Below are 18579 nucleotides of genomic sequence, written 5' to 3' on the forward strand. Positions count from 1 at the left end.
CGTGCCCGTGCTTCCCGCTGTGCGTTGCTGGAAAGGGACTGGCTACCGGGCGCCTGGTGATGCTGGGGGCCTGGGGGCCCTGGGGGGCGCGGGGTGGGGGCACTTCAGTGAAGCCACGCTTGCTTAGATGAGCGGTTAAAGCAATCCTGCTCACTTAGATCTTCCTCTCGCCCTGCGCCTCCCTGCTGAAGAAGCGAGAGGAAAAAAGCGAGAAACAATGTCTCCGTGACTCACTAGCAGCAAAAAGAAGCTTAAAAAAAAATCCCCTGGAAGAGCAAATACCCTGCCTGTAGGTAGGAGAGAAGGCAGAGGCGTGATTCCTCGCGCTGTCCGGGGTGAGAGGAGAGGCCGGTACGTGCCGGCGCGCGGGGGTGCGGTGGGTGACCCGCAGCTCAGGTGCATCTGTCCCGCTGCCACCCTGCCCGCCTGGCGCCCGGCAGAGCACTGCTGGCGCTCCGATGGGGACACAATATGTTCACCCAGGCGTAGTTTATGCTTATGCTTCTCAGAACAGTGCTTCCTTTTTCGGGGGCTGTCGTAATCATTTTACGGTGGAGCACAGAAAGAGAGAAACAATTAAAATTCCAGCGCGCTGCAAGAGGCGAGGGCTGTAAGGAGCCTTCCCTGGGGCGGCTGCGGGGCTGCTCTCCGGGCGGGCCGGGCTGCTCCGCCAAGGCAGAGCGTCCTCCTGTGCTACGGGCTCAGCCAAAAAACAGAAGAAAAGAGAAGAATGAATCAGAGACTGTCAGAGCGAAGGCATGAATTGCGCTCACTGGGTTGTCTGAGGCTCTTCTTTCAGTATTATTAGAATAAAGCCGTCTTTAATTAAACCTTTAAGTGCTTTATAAGGCAGAAGACTTTATGTGCCGTCTGCTGCTCTTAACGGTGATTTGATGGCCGATACACAACGAGTTTGGCATCGTGCTGTGCAGGCAGCGTGCTCGTGAAGGAGCCGGTGCTAAGGGGCACCCCGTCCCCGGGGCAGGGGCAGGGGCCGGGGCCGGGTTTGCCAGCCAGGAGTGCTGTGGGTGCTGGTGTGGGCACCCGCCGTGCCGGCAGCCGGAGCTGAGCTCCTGGTGTGCCCCTGCCCGCCCTCCGCTCCCTCCCCACTGCTGGCCAGGAGCGTATTGGGAATAAATAATAATAGAGAGACATTCGCTTCCCTGCTGGGAGCTGACCCTGCCTTCAGAAAGAGGGTGCAGGAGAGGGGGCGCTGGATGCAAGGAGATAGCGGATGCAAAAGGCTTCAAAGGAATTAATTAAAGATAAAATGTGTTTAAAAGAAGACCTTGGGCGGTTAGGATGGAGCCGCCGCTTTGATGCGCCGTGCAAAGGCGTGGGGAGCCATTGCAGCCGGGGGCCGGAGAGGAGGCGAGGGGGCTGGACAGCATCTCCTGGGCCGGCACCCGCCCGCCGCCTTCCCAGGGCGTTCCCGAAGGATCCTTTGTAAGGCCGTGCATCGGCTGCACGGGAAGGTGGTTTTCCTTAAGGATGGAGGATGGTGGCTGAAGCAAGAAATGAGCGTGGCCGTAAGCTGAGCTCTCTCTGGCGAGGGAGAAGGGACTCTCTTTCTCCCTGGGATTAGCAGATGTCGTGTGTGCCTTCACCCACGTGTGTCTAAATGAGCCAGAAACTCTCCTCTGCTGCTCTCAGAGATATTTATTGCTCGGTGATATTTGCTGTAACACCTGGGAAGATAAGTCTCAGTGTCTTTAGCATAAGCCTCTAGGATCTTCGTTCTTGGCAAGAATATTTCGCAGCAGCAGCAGGATATTCTCCTTTCATCAGTCCAACCCGAAACACCAGGAGGTTTCCAGGAACCTTGTTTTTTTCGCTGAAGAGCTGCGTTTTCACTTCAGGATGACTAATGCTCACTGGGCTGGGCTTCGGAGCTGATCGCCCTGATTTACCAGGTGGAAAACCAAGGGGCTTTGCCTGCACAAACTCTGCTTTGAAGGCAAGAGGGGTGTTAAGAGGAGCGGCCCCAAGGCGATTTCCCAGCACAGCGGGTCAGGCAGCGGGTGAACCGGCTTTGCACCGGAACAAGCTTTTCCAAGAAGACTCCTGCCATATCTCACCTCCTGTATCTAACCCTCGTGGTTTTTGTAAATTATTTTTCTTACAAGCTATTAAACGGCGGTAGGGTTGGTGTTACGGCAAAGTCTGACTGATCCCCCCTGGGAAAGGCCATTTGTGGCTGCGATTGCAGCAGAACGGCCACGCAGCACTCCCGGTTGAATTTTTCTGTCCAAAAGCGGTTTTATTGGCTAGATGAGGCTTTCAGGGATCAGATGGGTTTTCTGATGGCTGGGGGAGCTGTAATGCCTCCTGAGTCCAGCCGGTTTTCCCCAGCCTCTCCGCGATGCTCAGGAGGAGGCGGAGGCATCCCGGTGCCCATGGCATGCAAGAACAGAGGAAGGAGACTCGTGGCAGGGAGGAGGATGGGATGCTGAGCCCCGTGAGAAGATCCCGCTTTGGAGGGAGCCCCTCCTCGGGCAGCTGCTGGCACCGATGTCCCCACATCCCAAGGCAGCTGGGGACGATGCCCAGAGGAGGCAGCCGGCCAGCTGCTGGGCTCGTGTGCCTGATGGACTGGTGTGGAGCGGGTCCTCTCAGGTGGTTGCCATCTTGCGTTGCCCGCTCCGCTCCCCGCAGATGCGGTACCTGATGGTCAGCTGCTGCAGACCTGGGAGGCTCTGCGGAGCCCATCAGCCCGGCCATTCCCTGTTCCTGGCTTGCGCGGCTCTTCCAGCTGCGTTCTGCGTGCTGGGGCGCGGGCAGGGAGCCAGGCCCAGCGCCACGGACGGTGGCTACGCCACCCGAGAGGGACCCTTCACTGTCCGGCCCTTGCGGGCAGCAGGTGCTGGCGTGCCCGTCAGGTTCAGGGGCACGGCGTGACCGGCTGCCCGATGCGCTGCTGCACCGAGCCGAGCACGGGGCAGGGCGGAGGCGGTGGCGACAGCGCCAGTTGTTGGCTTCTGCGTGGGCTGTGATGCTTACCATGGAAATTGCTTAGAAGGTTATTTTGGCTGGGACCAATTGCCATGGCACCGATTCCATCTGCGTTTCCATCATTTCCCTCTCTATAAGCTCTTCAGCTGCTCCCAGGAGCCAGTTTCTTATCAGTGCTTGTTACTGGGAACCCATTTGGGATGGTCGCGCCCTGGCTAGATGTGATGCTTGGATTGAGGAGCGAGAGGGAGAGGCGTTTGGGCCCGACCGTGCACATGGAAATCCTGCTGCAGTCAAGGATGCGTCTCTCCGGCTCACCCCTGCAATGCCGGACAGGCCCTCCCTGCTCCCCGCCGCGTGCCGGCAGACCTGGCCCTGGCTTATTTGGGAGATTCACCCTCTTTTTAGCATTTCGACTCACATTGGGAGTTGCGGGAAGGCTGAGGCAGAGCAGGGAGAAAGAAGCAAGGAAGCAATCCGCGCGGGACGCGTGCGGGAAGGGGCTTAGGTGCTTCGTTGCAGCCCCCCTGGCTGGGGTGCAGCAGGCGTTCGGAGCATCTGTTGTTTTTCTGCCACTAATGGTAACTCAAGATTATGCTTTGCAAAATGAATCGGAGCTGTTTTTTCCTTTTTTAATTTTATGCAGCTTAGAGGCCTTGACGAGGGTCTTCAAAGAGTTGCGGCTCATAGCTGTTTTTATTGGGAAAATGAAAAATACGGTCTCCCTAACCAGAGCTGTTGAAATGAAGGCCTTGGGGGATAGAGGTTGTCTTTGTTTTTAATTAAGAGCTTATATCTCCTGTTCGCTGCCATCGCGCACTTCTGCAGTAGCAAGACATTAGTCTCGAATGGATTTTCGCAGGGAATTAATTCTGTTGATGCAGAGCTGTCCGGGAGCCGTTTACAAAAGGTGGCCAGAAAGGCCAAAACTCAGCGCTTTCATCTCGGTGGCAAATATATGGCCTTTAAAATAACATATAAAAAGAGCCCTGGCCTTTGCTTGCTTTGAGAAGATGGGGGTTTTGCCGAGATGTGGGGAATTTGGAGTTGCATTTTTTGGGGTGATGCGTGGCTGCTGCCCGAGCGGCCGGGCTGGGGCTGCTGCCCGCGGCGCTGCCGAGGCCGGGTTTCCCACCGCCGGAGGGGACAAAACGTCCCCGGCAAGAGTGGAGTGTGCTCGGACAGCGTGAGAGTGGAAAAACCCAGCAATATTTCAGCATTTCCAAGGGTTCAAAGAGCGCCTTTGAAGAGCTTTCCCTCCTGGCAGGCGACACATTAAATTCTGCTGCACTAGCAGAAGCGCAGGGGTTTGGACACGCTTTCAATTCCATTAAATACTTCTCCTGTAATTACCCTCGAGTTAAATGGTCACTGCGTCAAATTACCTAGTAAAAGCCTTGTAAGAGGGAACCGCTCGCAGCCCCCTCACCGAGATGAGGCATTTACAGGTGCCGTGGCCGCGCCGGACGGGGCGGCAGCTCACCGGGCATCCCTCCCCGATCCTGCGCCCCAGCCCCTGCCCTTCCTGCAGCTTGCTTCTTCGCCGGTTATTAACGTGTAATTAAATGACCGCCAAGGTTTTGTAACTTGGTCAGATCGGAGCTTGCCATTTGAAATGTTTGCCACGGAGACGAGCAAAGAAAACCGAGCCACGGTAATTCCTGCTTCCAGGTGCTTTCCTGCAGCCTGCCCCGCGTTCTGGGGCGCAGGCTCTCGCTCTGAGTTACGCGTGCGCCAGAAGGCTTCTCGCACCAGAGGAGGAGGGTAATTTTGCTTTATGAGCTATTGATTTTATCCTCCAAGTCCCTTTCCTCCAGACAGATTGGGCTCCTCGGGCCGCGTTTAAAATAACGCTTCGCTCTTGGCAGCCATCTCTCTCTTTCATCTCGCCTCGCGCCCCGGGTGGTGTCCCTTAGGGACGTTGCCCTCTCCCAGGATGCCCCATCCATTAACACCTTCCATTGCAGATTGGATATTTCTGTTCGATTTTGCTCGGTACGGTTCTATATACTTCTTTGAAGCCCTAGAGGAAAGGATCTGATGTATTTGTAAAGTAAGAATAAAGACCTATTAGTCTTTCTTCCCAGGGAATCATCCCAGTTAACCGTCCGGTCCCTTTCCCTCTTTCCATTGCTGCCGTGGTTAACGCTGTTGGGAAAAACATTTCCCGTCCCCTTGAAATCCCCCCAGGCTCTAGTGCAGAATTAATATGCGATGCAAAGGAACTTTCTTCTATGCCGGTACATATGGCAACTTATGTATGTGACGGAGTCTAAAATTATCCAGCCCTTCTTAAAATCCATGTGTCCTGCTCCGAAGAGCTGCCATCCTTCCCAGTGCTCAGCCACCTGCAATCTGTTCTGCCTGCGCCTTTCTCATTATGTAAGTGCAAGGATTAATTGCATCGTTAGGTTCTCCCCTGTCCCTGCCGCCTCTGCCTCGGCTCCCATCTTTGCAGAAGGTCTCATTTCCGACGCCGCTTCTGTTTTCAAAGGAATCGGGCACTGGGCTGTTTTTATTTTATTTTTAGAGTCTTTCCTTTTATCTTTTTCGGCGGTGTCCCACTGGGAGCTGCTCCAAGATTGCCGCGAAGGATGGGGCCGGGCTGGCTGCGCCGGGCTGCTGCCGGGGTGGGCGTCGCTCCTGACCCGGCACGCGCGGGAGCACCAGGGCGGGCGTGAGCTGGGGGCTGGGAGCTGCCAGCTGCGCTCCTTGGGTCTGTCAGGACACGGCTCCCGTCGCGACTGTCCTCCGGAGACCCAAAGTGCAGGGCCAGAAGTCTTTCTCCACGCTTCGCCTGCAGCCAGTGGGGTGCCAGTGGGCGGTGGGGAGCCCTGTGGCATTTTCCCCTTGAATTCCCTCGGGGAAGGAAAGCCAGAGGCAGAGCAGTCGAGGAGCACGTAATTTGGCCCTGGGTCCCGAGTCGCTCGTGGGAGGTGGCCGATCTCCCCAGCTGGGGGGAGGACGGCTCCGCCAGCCCATGCAGCTCCGGGCTCGGCGGCTCCCAAGCGGTCCTGCCCACCCGCAGCAGTGTCCCCATGGGTGTTGGCTTTTGGTTCAGAGCCCCCGCAGCCTGCAGAGCTATGAACGGTTCTGCCAGGCCCTGCCGGGTCTCCTCCTCGAGGACACGAAGCCCAGCGGCTGTTCCCTGGCGTCAGACCCCTCCGGAGCTGGAGCTGGTGCGGAGGCAGTGGGTCCGGGTCCTCCCGTCCTCTGCCACCACCATCCCCAGCTGTCGCGGTTCCTTCCCCTGACCGGCTCTTTGTTCTGGCAGCTGCTCGTGCCAGCCGTTCTCCGGAGGAGCCTTGTCACAGCGTGTTTGAACCAATTGAAGTGTAATTGGGAGTAAATGGAGGAAATGGGTCATTTGCAAAATAGGTGCTTGAGTTGAGGGAGAAAAATAACCCTGACGCATCCCATCCCACTGCGCTCCACTTCGCCAGGGCGCAGGGGCTGGCGAGCAGCCATCCGTCTGTCCGTCTGATGGCTCCCTGGGCAGGGAGCGTGTGGCTTGCAGCCCTGGGGAGCAGAGGAAGCATTCTGCACCTCCCGGCGTTTTGGTGGGCTCTTGTCTTCCGCTGGCTTGGCACTGGGACTGTACCATGATCCAAAGAGCTGGCAGTTTGGAAGCGTTGGCCTTCGGGAAGTCATTTCTCCTCAGTCCTGCCTCTAGAAGAGCCCTTCGCCAGCGATGTCCATGGCGTGGCTGACATCTGCTCCAGACCACGTCCCGTTCTTAAACCCAGGAGATCCCTGCTCTTTTCTCCAGCTCTTCTCCCAGATCTCCATAGCGTATCCACTGGCAAAGCGGAATAAGCGCTAGAAGATGCCGGGTGCGTGCTTCCTTCCAGAAACCCTTCTGCTTTTATTTCGGAGGTGAGTGCTTTTGCTCTGCCAGATGCCAGAGCTCTGTGGTCGCCAGGGCGGGTGCCAGGCCATCACTCCCCTCCCTTCCCACCGGTCCTTCCCGAGCAGCTCCCTCCCCGGCAGCCTGGTGTCAGTCGCTGGCTGCTGCCTGCTGTGCCGGCACAGCAGCTCCGGGGCTGGGAGCAAAGCCTTCCCCATGAGCCCTCGCTACCCGAGGGCTTGGCACTGGGCATGTTTCAGTGAATCAGGCTCGCCGAAGGTGACCTTGGTTTTATTATATTAAACTGTCAAGACTCACATTTCTGAGCATTTGATTTACGCCGGGGATGCATCCTGGCAGCAAAGTCTGCAGCGCTTCCTAAAAAGGTGTCACTGCTAGCTGGCCTCATTGCTCAAAATCTGGGATTTTATGGGTCTCCGCATCCCAAGTGAGGATCCGCACCTCCTTCCTGGGGTGGCCAGCAGCGAAGCCTGGGTCCTGCGCTGTGCACAAGGAGGAGTGGATGGTGGATCTTCAGCGAGGATGCTGAGGTGGCGAGGAGTGGTGTGGAGGCACGCGTGCCCGTGGGCAGGGCTAAGGAAGCGCGGGGGAGCCCCTCGAGCCGTGGCGTGGTGCGCATTGCGCTCCCAAAAGCTGGGAGGCTGCTGGAGGCAGCCTTCGGAAGGTGACTTGTGTCTCTTCGTGCGCCCGCACAAAGCGGCTTCCGTCTCCCCTCGGGAGCCCTCGTGGGTCGCGACAGCCTTGCACAGCTTTTCTCCCGCTCTTCCCCAGGCCAGAAGCATTTTCCATCGTGTTTCGGGGGGGGTTAGGGGTTCTTTGGAGGTGCGTGGGCTGGGGAGGTGTCGAAGGCTGCAGGACCTGGGAGGCGGCAGCTTTGCCCTGGGAGGCAGGCTAAGCTCGAGCAGCTTCTCTGCCTTGATGAGTTTTGTCAGCAGCGTGGGTGTTCAGGCAGGGACCCAAAACCCCCAGGGCGCAGGGATGAGCAGGGGGAGACAAGATAACAAATTTCAAGGGAGTCAAAACTCCTGTCCTTCGAGAGAAGGCAGCAGAGCAGCAAGCGTGGTCCGTGGTTTAAAGTACCACTGATAAATCTCGTCTGGCCTAATTACCCAGCCTGGTGCTTGGGCTGCTGCTCAGACTCGCGCAAGCCTGCCGTGGGAGCGGGGCGCGCTGTGCCAAAAGCTGGGGAGCCATGGCGTGGCCCCAAATCCGCTGCTTGGGAGCATGGGAGAGCCCTGGGCGGCATTCCCGTGGGAGCGTGGGGATGCTGTGTGCAGAGTCCCCGCGGAGAGCTGCGCTCCGGGCTGCAGCGGGGGCTCGCCGCCCCCGACGTGGCTCTCCCAGGAGGGCTTTCCGCCCTCCGAGGAGGGGGTGCGCCTGGCGCACGCCGCTTTTGCCGGGGAAGGGATGCGCGTGCGTACGGCTGCCGGCGCTGGAAGAGCCACCCTTCTGCCCACTTCCTTCCCTGCGGGCATCCCTGGCTCCGGCCGAGCCGTGGCCCTGCGCAGAAACCGTCCTTGCCTGCGGGCAGCCGGCCGGGAGCCCACGCGCTCTTGTGTGGGAGGAAGCAGCGATTTCCTTGCCACCCGCACAAGCTGGGAGCGCTACGCATGTATTGCACAAATGCACATATATATATATATATATATATATATATATATATAAAAAAACCTGCTTGTTTACCCGTCATGCTAACACTTATTTATTTATTAAAAATACCATCCATCAGGAGCTGCAACATCTGTTTGTGAAAAATAGCACATCCTTGGGCTGCAGCCAGGAAAATCATTTCATTACGAAATTGCAACTGTAAAGCAGCACAAAATCACAAACATACTGTACATTGAGATGCTTTTGTTTCCAAACTGCTCATTAGGAATGATACACGAGCCAAAATTATACCCTGTGTAAGGTGAATTAGGAGAAAATGAGCCCATCCGACCTTCTAAGTGAGCAGCAGTTAGTGCAGTAATTATTATCTCTGGTTAATCCTGCACCCGCTGCAAGGCTGCGCTCAAGTTTCCCTTTCCGTCCCGGAGGGGATACGTCTTCACATCTCTTCCGTTCTTCGTGCCTAATTCGGGCTGACAAGGAACATACTTGAGAGGATAGGAAATGAGAAGCCTGGCTTAAAGATTATTTTATGTAAGGAGAGAGGATTGCGTTGCCGCTGCCGGGGGCTGCATGCAGCCCTGCGCCGGGGAGGGCTCGGGAGGAGGCGGCGGGGGGGTCTATGCGTGGCGGGGGGCTTCGCTCGCTGCTGCCTGGGATCCCTCTTGGCTCCCGTCCCCACTCTCTCTCGTTTCTTTTCTCCGCAGGTCTGGCGGTTCATCAGATAATCACTATTACCGTGTCCCTCATCATGGTCATAGCCGCTCTGATAACAACTCTTGTCTTAAAAAATTGGTAAGGTCCCTCCTGGGTCTTTTTGGCTTGGGGAGGTGGCGCGGGGACAGGGACAGGGTGGGGACAGGGGTGCCTTTCCAGCCGCGAGTGCTAAAGCCCGTGGCATCTGCCGGGATGGCTTCAGAAGGGCGTTGCAGGAGAACATCGGTTTTTTATACTGAAAGGAGGTTGAAGCACCTGGGTTCATCTTTCACTGCGTGGTGGGTGGCTTTGGGGACCAGCACGTGGCCAGGGTCAGGTGGCCGAGCCCCACGTGAGACACGTGCTCATCGCTGCTCCGGGGTGGCCTCGCTGCAACGTGATGGCACCTGGTGAGGTCAGAGTGGTGCGCTCGGCCGCAGCGGGTGTCCCTGCGAGGGTGCCAGGACCTGCCCTGCGCTGGGTGCCATCTCCTCTGCCGCCTCGCTTAAGCAGCTTTGCTGCTGCCCCTTAACACGCCAGCCTGGCTCAGCAAGCAACAGTTGCATTTTCTGACCTTCCCTGCGACTGCAGGGACGGAAGGGCACCTTCTGAGCCCCTCGGATGCTGCTGGTTTGAAGCGTGCCCCGTGCCCCGGAGCGCTGGTGCGCTCCTCCAGCTTAATTTGCTCCCGTTTATTCTCTCAGCATGGCTGGGCGTATGGCAAAATAGGTTAGCTTTTCGCTTCAGGCGCTCATGGCTTTACCTATTTTCCCAGGGAAACTGGCCTACTTTGAGGTCAGCGTTGCTGGTGTAACGGTAGGGCTGCAGCTCTGCGCTGGCAGGAGAGCTGCCGCGCGGTCGCCTCCAGCCCGGCCGCCTCCTGCCCGCTCTGCCCGCCCGAGCTCTCCGCGGGTGCTGCGGCAGATCGATTCCTGCGCCCAGGGGGAAATTAGAAAACCAGGTTGATGAAGCAGCCTGCTCCCTCCCCGGGATTAGAGGAAAACCTGTTTGCAGGGCTGCGGAGGCATCCTAATCTCGGCAGAGCTCTATCGGAGCGTTGCAGGTGGCTGAAAGTGCCAAGTTACTCGCCCCGCAGATGAGTTTGCTTTGCTGGGAGCGGGCCCCCAGGGAGGCACCGGGAGTGCAGCTGGTGACGCTCGGTTTTGTATCTCAGACAGGATTTACTTTACTAAAGTTCCCTAGTCATAGCAGTATTTCAGTGAAAGAGCGTGGAAAATACTTTCTAAAACACTTCTGGGATTTTTCTCTACTAGTGGTCATAAGCAGCACATATCCGTGACCTGGCCGACCACAGCTTGGCAGAACAGCTCGAGTAACCTCATGCTGAAGCCAAAAAGGGAAAAAAAATAAATACAGTGATCAGTGCAGAACAGAAATTGTTTACAGTAAGTGAAATTGGGAAATCACTGGAGAATACCTGCAGGCGAGCGCAGTCAGCAGTCAAACGCGTCCCAGGCAGAAAAGCAGCACCCCGATGAGTTTGCTCAGCTCTAACGTTTGCCAAGCTGCTTTGGTTTTTCACGCCGTGTTTCACCTCCAGCGCTGCTCGTGCAGGCGAGGGCCGGCTGCGCGCTGGCTGCGGGCTCCGCGGCAGAGCTGATCCAGAGCCCACGCTCGGTCCCTGGCCCCAAACGGGACACGGTCTCTGCCCCCGTCCTTTGGCTGGCGCTTGTCCCCTCGGGCAGGATGGGCAAGCGATGGCTGTGCACCACGCAAGTGTCCTTGTGGTTACTCCTTCTGCAAAGGTGCCGTGGCGGAGCTGGCGGTTGTTTCAGTGGCCGTCTCTTTTGGTCGCATCAGCCGGTGCAGAGCAGGCTGTGCCCCGCTGCTGGCAGACGCTGCCGCCCTGGCCGGGGCCGCTGCCAGGGCCGCCTCATGCTCCTGGCCCTGCAGGTCTCCCTCCACAGGCAGCGCGGGCAGCGCCAGCATCCCCAGCTCCCGCTGCCCTCGGAGCTGCAAACTTCCGAAACTCCAGTATTACGATAGGCACTGTCAATCCTTTTTGGAAAAAAGTGACATCTTAATTAAATCAGTCTCTAGACCCTTAAATAGGAAGAGCCTGATCTGGGGCGGGTTCCTGCTAGCTGGCGTTCTCCTTGTTTCGCACGTACCGAACCAGAAGCGTTGCTCGGCCACGAGATCCTGTGGGAGCCTCCGGAGGCAGTGGAGTCCCCGGGGAGCAGGGCTGCCCCGCTGGCCATCCCTCGGTCAGGGGGGAGCGTGTCTGCCATCTCAGACCAGTTTCTGAGCTTAGGTATCTCAATAAGTTAAAACCTTGTGGTGCCTCCCAAATGGAAAGGGTTTAACATCATTGTCCTCACCTGTGTCTTTTCACTTACAAAAAGGCTTTCATTTCCGCAGGTACAAACGTATGACTTGCTAAGTAATTCCTCTGGTAGTAAAAAGCTTGTATCTAAAATTTAAATTTGATCCTTTAAAAAAAAAAAAGGGCAAGCCAAGTAACTGCTTGATTGTGGCTAATCTTTCCAAAGTGCCTGAATTCTAATCTAATATTGAGCGATGTGTAATTAACGGCCGATAACGCGCGTTCCCCTGACGAGCGTCAGCGATGCGCGGTGCGTCGTGTCCCTTCTTCTCTCCCCCGCCGCCCCAGCTGCGCGCAGAGCGGGCGTCCGCGGCGCAACAGCCACCAGCGCAAGCTGGACCAGCAGGAGGAGAGCTGCCAGAACCTGACCGACTTCGCCCCCGCCCGCGTGCCCAGCACCCTCGACATCTTCACCGCCTACAACGAGACGCTGCAGTGCTCCCATGAGTGTGTCCGGACCCCCGTGCCCGTCTACGCGGAGGAGGCGTTGCGCTCGCCCGGGGATTATAAAACAACCTTCAATGGAAACAGGTGAGGCGGCCGGCGCGGTTTTCCTGTGGGTTGGGGAGCACCGTCCCTCCCCGGGGGTCCGCTGCTCCCTCTCTTCCCTGGGGAGAGGCCCCGGGAGCACGTGGCAGAGCTGCCCTCCTCCAGCTCTCCAAGCCGCCGCGATGCTCGCCCGCCCTGTAGCTCGGCATGGGCACGGCCGCTGGAGCTCTCAGCCCCCCGATGAGGATGGGCAGTCGGCTCAACAAGCCCTGGCAGTGTTCTGCACCGCACGTTTTTCGGTTCCCGGCTGCTGCCGCCAGCGCATAAGTGCCGCTGGATCCATCTTCCAGCATTCGTGCTGTCCCCTAAGCGGCATCGAAAGAGCTGCTGAGTTGTGAATGAGCGGGGTGATTAATGGAGAAGCGGGCGGCGAGAGCCAAATGAACCATTTGTCTGGCGTGAAATAATGATGCATTAACAAGGGAACTTAGCAGCAGCTGGCGGCGTGGTGTAAAAGATGCGAGCCCTTGCTCTGCGTGCCCCTTGCCTGTGCGGGGAGGGAGGTGGACGGGAGGGCTGGGTGAGTGACCTCTCCCCGCGCCCGGGCTGGCTCCCAGGGCCCTTTCACTGGGCGCTGCTGTGGTTTCAGCATGCGGGAAATGCATGTTTCCCATCAAAGCTAGAGGAAAAATCAGGAGGAGCGTTTTGAGGGGGAAAATGAGCAACTAGCCCTCCACGCAGCCTGGCTGGACCGTGGCGTGCGTGCCACCGCAGCCGATGTCCACCTGCATGAAGGACAGAAGCCCAGAAGCCAGCGGCTTAATAGACATCTTTTTAACCGTCATCGTCTGCGTGCCTGCGGGGGTTTGCTAGTTCACATTTTTCGGGTTTCCTCAGATCTTGGAAGGCAGAGAATTGGCAGGGATTGTCAAACCATTTCGTTGAACGTACCTGTGCGTTGATTTTGATGTGAACCCCAGCTAAGTGATGCGGGGGTGCAGGGGTGCCCTTGCTGTGCCTGGAAGGGGTTCGTTGCTTTTCTGCCATCAGGTGATGCTTTCTGGGACCTCTTGGCCTCGGTGCCTTTCGAGGCAGCCTGGCGGACCCCCGGATCCCCGCTGGCTGGGGATGAGAGCCGGGGAGGTGGCAGGTAGGAGATGTCCTGCTGCCACATGGGGTCGGACGTCCCCAGAGCAATTGGCTGCCTTGGAAGGTGCTCATGCACAGGGGTAAAGCTCAATATTGCGGTCCATCTTTTTCTTCTTCTTTCTCTGCTTTGCAGCACCCTGGTTTCCAAGGCCAATAAGCCCATTCAAAGCATTACTTTAGAGATACTTTTTTTTCCCTCTAAAAAAGCTGATTTTTGCAGCAGGCCACCTCGGCTTGCTCCTTGTGTGTTATATGCCAGCACGTGCAAGCCCCTTTTTCTGCTCGCTGCAGACCCTCTTCTTCTGACCGGCATCTTATTCCCGTGGCCTTTGTGTCTGAGAAATGGTTTGAAATCTCCTGCTGACTGGCCGAAGCCTGTTTGACTTCTGGGGGCAGGGCAGACGCCATCGGGCTGTTTCCTGGTACGTACCGCGCTCCCCCGCGTCCATCCCGTGTCCGCCACCCCGTGCCCGTCGTCCCCTGCCCGTGGGCAGCCGCTTTCTTCCCTGCCTGGTGCCATCCTCCTGCTCGCGCTTCTTGTGGGACGTCGGACCCGAGCAGGGTGGCTCGCCCGGCTGGGCTGGCCAGACACAACTCCCGCCATGGGTGGGACATTGGGTACCAAATGGCTTTTCCACGGAGGTGGATTACAGACGGGCATGAGCTAAGCGTCAGGGACTGGGATGGATGTGGACTTGAGAGCGAAGGGTCCCTGGGGCAGCCTTGAACTTCAGCCTGATCTTGTGGTTCCAGCCCACCTCTAAAACCTCAACAAGCGATAGTAATTTCTGTGCTGTGAAATGGCCTGATCTGTAATTAACCTCCTGTTGCATGATGGACAGCCCGTCTCATTCAAGGGTCACGCATCCGACATGCACGCTCCATCAGTAACCGAAAACTCATTTGATGATGTTTGCTGTCATCAACGCTTCCATGCTGCTGCTGCAAGGGTGCCGGGGTCCTCCTCTTCTGCCGCCTCCTCCTCCCGTGCCCCCCTTTGCTCTGTGTGAAGCCAAGCCTGCAAGCCCATGGATGCGGTCCCCAGCAGCCGGCTGCACGCCTCGGATACTGCTGCAACCGAAGGAGTACAACAATGTTGTGCCGGTTTCAACAGTACATTGTGTGGGGATTTTTTTTCCTTTTTGAGTTGGCTTGAGCCGTTTCCACCTCCTTGTGTTGCTTTTGAAGGTGGCACGGCCCATAGCGGTGGCAGGAAAAGCAATTAGGGTTTGCAGTGTGCCGGCTCACCGTGGGGCAGCGGTGCCCGTTCAAGCCACGCGCTCAGGTGAATTAATTGGTCTGTCTCAAGTCCCTGCTGTAATGAATCATATATTCAGTGTAAATGAAATTTCCAGCCTTCCCTGACTGCAGCTTACTCGGAATAGCCTGTTTAACATTATGCTCAGCTATTGAACATAGAAATATAATTAGATTAGAATGGAAGGGAATAAAAAGTTAATGGTCTCGACTGTGCTCGGGGCTGGCCAGGCCGGGTGAGGTGTGCACCCACCTGCCTGCGCGGCGGAGGGCAGAAAGCAGAAGGTGAGGGTTCAGCCTCTGCCCGCTGGCGTCTTTGCCCGCAGGGTCCGGCTGACACCACCCCGCGGCTCGGCCCCCTGAGAGCCTCTCCTGGCTGGAGGGGCTCTACGATTAAATTTAAAAGGCTCTCACTCCTCATCTGTCCATGTTCTCTCATTATTTCTCTGACTCTCCTGTTGTGGCTGCTGTCTCGGGGGGACAAAGGGTGAAGGTACCTGGCCGAGAGCTGGTGTCAGTGAGCAAGGGCGGCTGAGGATGAACAGAGAGGTTCTGCAGGGTCGTGCTCAACAGCACGTGCGGGCGCTAGCTTCAGAAAGCAAACGGCAATAATCCACTGTACCTTTTCCACCGCGGGCTTTGTAGTTTGTGATGTCTGTCCATTGGCTTAAAATTATTTAAAAAAAAAACAACAGAACAAACCCAACACAAAACCCAAGCCAGTCACACTTGGATGCCATCAGCAGCTCTCCTGCCTGAAGTAGAGGGAAGGAGAATGAGCAGCTCTGAGCTGGTGCTTGCTATGGGAAACCTGGGCAATTCCCACCGCTCCTGCCTGAGGTCCTGTGAAACTCTGCGTCAAAGACCGTGCCCTGGTCATCTCCATAGATTTCTTTAAATAGTCCAAAGGCGGTCCATTATGCCTTATTAAATCCTTGAAATTCTCATTGACCTGTTTTCATGGAATCCATAAAATGCGTATTGACGCGCTCTGGAAAAATCTATCCGAGTCGTACCTGGAGCATTAGCTCTGTAATAGTGTTTCAATTATTTATACAGTTCTGGAAGCTGCTGTTTGGTTTCATTAATGTTAACAAAATGAGATTAATCCAAAAACTGTTCTCTGCATGTGTACATGTGCATATGTGTATTTGTGCTGGGATATTTCTGGAATACACATGCATAAGTGGTACGTCATGGTAAAAACCAGGCGATGGCCATAGATCCCTGCCATATGTGGGGAGTCCTGTAGAGAACGTCACCGTGGCACAGGTAACAGGAGAAGTTGCCCTTGTCCCAAAATGGGGTCAACCCAAATCCTGTAGAAGTTCAAAAAAGGTCGCTTAATGTTTTTTCCACACCATGCTGTCTCCCATGCACGCTTGCCTACATCTTCTGCCGGGGCGCGCTTGTTAGAGTGAGGAACTGCCGGGGTCATAGCGCGTACGTCTTCGAGAGGGCTTTGCTCAGCGCGGCGGTGCTGCACAGCTGCCCCTGCCGCCCGGTGTTTGCCCGCGTCGGTCGGCGTGGCTCCCCGGAGCTTCCCAGGAGCCTGCGGTGGAAAGGTGCATCACAACCCCATGCAAACAGCATTTTGCATGAATGCATCTGTGCCAGTTGGGACATCCCACAGACGAAATGAATATTTCAAGTGTCACATGTCACTGTGCAAGGTAAAACCTCCCGAGAGCAGGTGGCGTCGGGATGAGCTCCCTGGTAGGCTGTCCCCTGTCGTCGTGGTTGCCTTGTACTGGCACCGGGCAGATGCTGCCGAGCGCAGGAGGAGCGGTGGGACTCAGGATGCCTTTCCAGCTCTTGTTTCTAGAGGAGAGGCTGGGGGAAAAGGAGATGCAGCTGCTTCTGGCTGCACCTCTTCTGGAGGGATGGCCATTTTCCCAGCTGGCTTGGAGCCGCGGCGTAGCCCAAAGGTGACAGTTGATGTTGACCCGCTGCATCTCGGCAGCGGTGGAAGGATGCTCCAGAGCACGCGGAGCTCCCTGGCCGGAGGGGTTATGCACGGCTTTCTCTCGGCGTGCGCAGGGGACAGCAGGCAGCCCGAGGGGGCACCCCGGCAGCGGGGGCGAGCGGAGGGTGGGGGGCTCTCCCCACTCTGCAGGCACACGGCCACGCACCGGGAGGGGTCGGGCGCTGCACTGGTCTCTGCGCCGGGAACCCCTGTCCTCAGAAAGGCTCAAAGCACTTTTGAAGTTTTAATTGATGGCACTTCACAGCTCTTAGCTGTGTAATAAGCAAATTAGCACTACTGAACATGTAGAGTCAGAGTTGGAGGCACAAGATGGACGATGTGGCCAGAGAGGGATGGCAGGGCAGAGAGGGTGTGCGGACGTTTCGGCTAGATGAGCACCCGGAGGCTGGTTGGAGTTTAACGTGGAGTTTATGTATTACAGTCCATCAGCGCCGTGTGAGTGCCGAATATCGTGCTGCCTGACTGGCAGTCTGGCATTTGACGATGCTGGTGGCACCGTAAGGCTGGGCCGAGCGGTCGCAGGGAGCAGATGTAAGGGACAGCGCCGCAGAACAGTCTCCAGCCTGGACAGCTGCAGGCAGCGCTGAGGTTGTGTCAGGGAACCTGGCAAAACACATCTCGTTACACGGCAAGCAGATGTTGAAGTTATTTCCTGGGGTCGGATCCATCCCGTGCCAACAGGAGCAACGGGGAGGGTTCCCGTGCCGCCGGCGCGGTCCCTGCCGGGGCACCGGCCCTCCCGGGGGCGGGCGACGGCGCCCGTGGTGAGCAGCTGTTGCAGCTTTCCAGCAGATTGGCTCCGCGGCCGTCGGGCCCCGCCGGAGCGCTGGCCTGTGGGTGGGTGTCACCGCCGGGCAGCAGGCAGCCCGCCAGCTGCTCCTGCACAGAGGGGGCCTGCAGCGGCCCAAGGCTGCTTTAGGTGAAGGGTAAAGCAGTCAGCGACAGCCTTTCTGCCAGGCAGCTCGCTGGAGGATTCTCTGCACGGGGGTATGAGAAGCAAAACTATCCGTGCCCCGATCACGGCAGGTGACGGAGGAGACGCAGTGCCAAGGCAGAGGCGGGAACAGCCGCCGTTTTGCAACCCAGAAGGTGAATTTGCTGAAAACTCGAGTGGCTTTGGCCAGCCACCGCAGCAAGCTGTGGATGTTTTGGTTTGATTTCGTACTGGCTTTGGGGCTTTCTGAAATGAAGTTTGAGATTTCACATTATTCTTGTCCTTAATCCCGCTCTCTTTGGCTGAAAAACCGCATGGAATGAGATTATACAAAAATCTGTAAGGTTGATCAAGCGCTGACCTACTTTGCACAAAGAGGCTATCTGGAATACAATATAAATTTTACATCCTGCAATGCATGCATTAAGTAGTATTCATCCAGAACACGTAAATATTCGGCACCGCTGTTAGGGAAGTGGCGATTGGAGACCTGAAAATCGTACTGGTACGGTAACATTGATCTGACCCTAGCTTTTGCACAAGGCAGTTACAATTTACAGTATTGTATGGTAATTCTGTGCTTTGAACATGGCGAGCAGCTGCTGCAATGGCCCCGTTCTGCCTAACAACAGCAAATGGTTTGTATTAACATTAACAGATAATGAGTCATCACAAAAAATCCAGGCTTGTCTTCGGAGGAGTAACAGCAGTCCCAGCACAGCCCCGGTGCAGGAGATTAAGGGCTCTGTAAAATCTGTCTTGCTAATTAAGACTTCAGTGCTGTTCTTGGAGATGGTATATATTGAGCATCTTGCTTAAAAATAAGGTTGAAGAAAGAACCCTTGAACAAAAAGCATGCTGCATTTCTAGATGCTAGTAACCAGCTAGTCAGAGATCGCGGCGTAGATTCGGGCATATATGTCACGAGCACTCGATAGGCAGCACGTCTGCATATGCTGTATATATATCTGCTGCGTATAAAGCCCGCACGTGGGCAGCTGTCTCAGGCCCGCTTAGCTGTATTGCAGCACGTATCGCTATACGTAAAGTCACAAACACGTAAAGCGAGTGGCCGCACGCTAATGATGGGGAGTAATTGTCTTTGCGTAAAGGTTTAAAGATTAAGTAGGGAGAGAGATTTCAGAAGGCAGCAAATAAATAGCTTAAGAAGAACTTCAATAGGATCTCTGGTTTTGATGCTTAACCAATTCTCTATTGATTTCTTTAGGGCATTTAACTTTAGAAAATCTTGTTAGTACTCATCATCGTCTTCTCATCTGCCAGAGCAC

At 56.3% G+C, this 18579-nt stretch overlaps 1 protein-coding gene across 3 annotated transcripts in view; it reads left to right on the forward strand.

Annotated features, from left to right (window-relative positions):
• Positions 1–18579, forward strand: part of AJAP1 (adherens junctions associated protein 1) — a 46778-nt gene that overhangs the window by 20765 nt on the left and 7434 nt on the right. For all 3 annotated transcript variants that reach the window (XM_087755465.1, XM_087755466.1, XM_087755464.1), the window contains exons 3-5: positions 9139–9226; positions 11763–12005; positions 13404–13534. In XM_087755465.1, the coding sequence (XP_087611591.1) occupies positions 9139–9226; positions 11763–12005; positions 13404–13476 (404 nt within the window). In that variant the 3' untranslated portion in view covers positions 13477–13534. The remainder of the gene's footprint in view (positions 1–9138; positions 9227–11762; positions 12006–13403; positions 13535–18579) is intronic.

This window comes from Nipponia nippon, unplaced genomic scaffold (assembly GCF_047370975.1).
Source record: "Nipponia nippon isolate SJK-2023a ecotype South Korea unplaced genomic scaffold, ASM4737097v1 scaffold_19, whole genome shotgun sequence".
NCBI lineage: Eukaryota > Metazoa > Chordata > Aves > Pelecaniformes > Threskiornithidae > Nipponia > Nipponia nippon.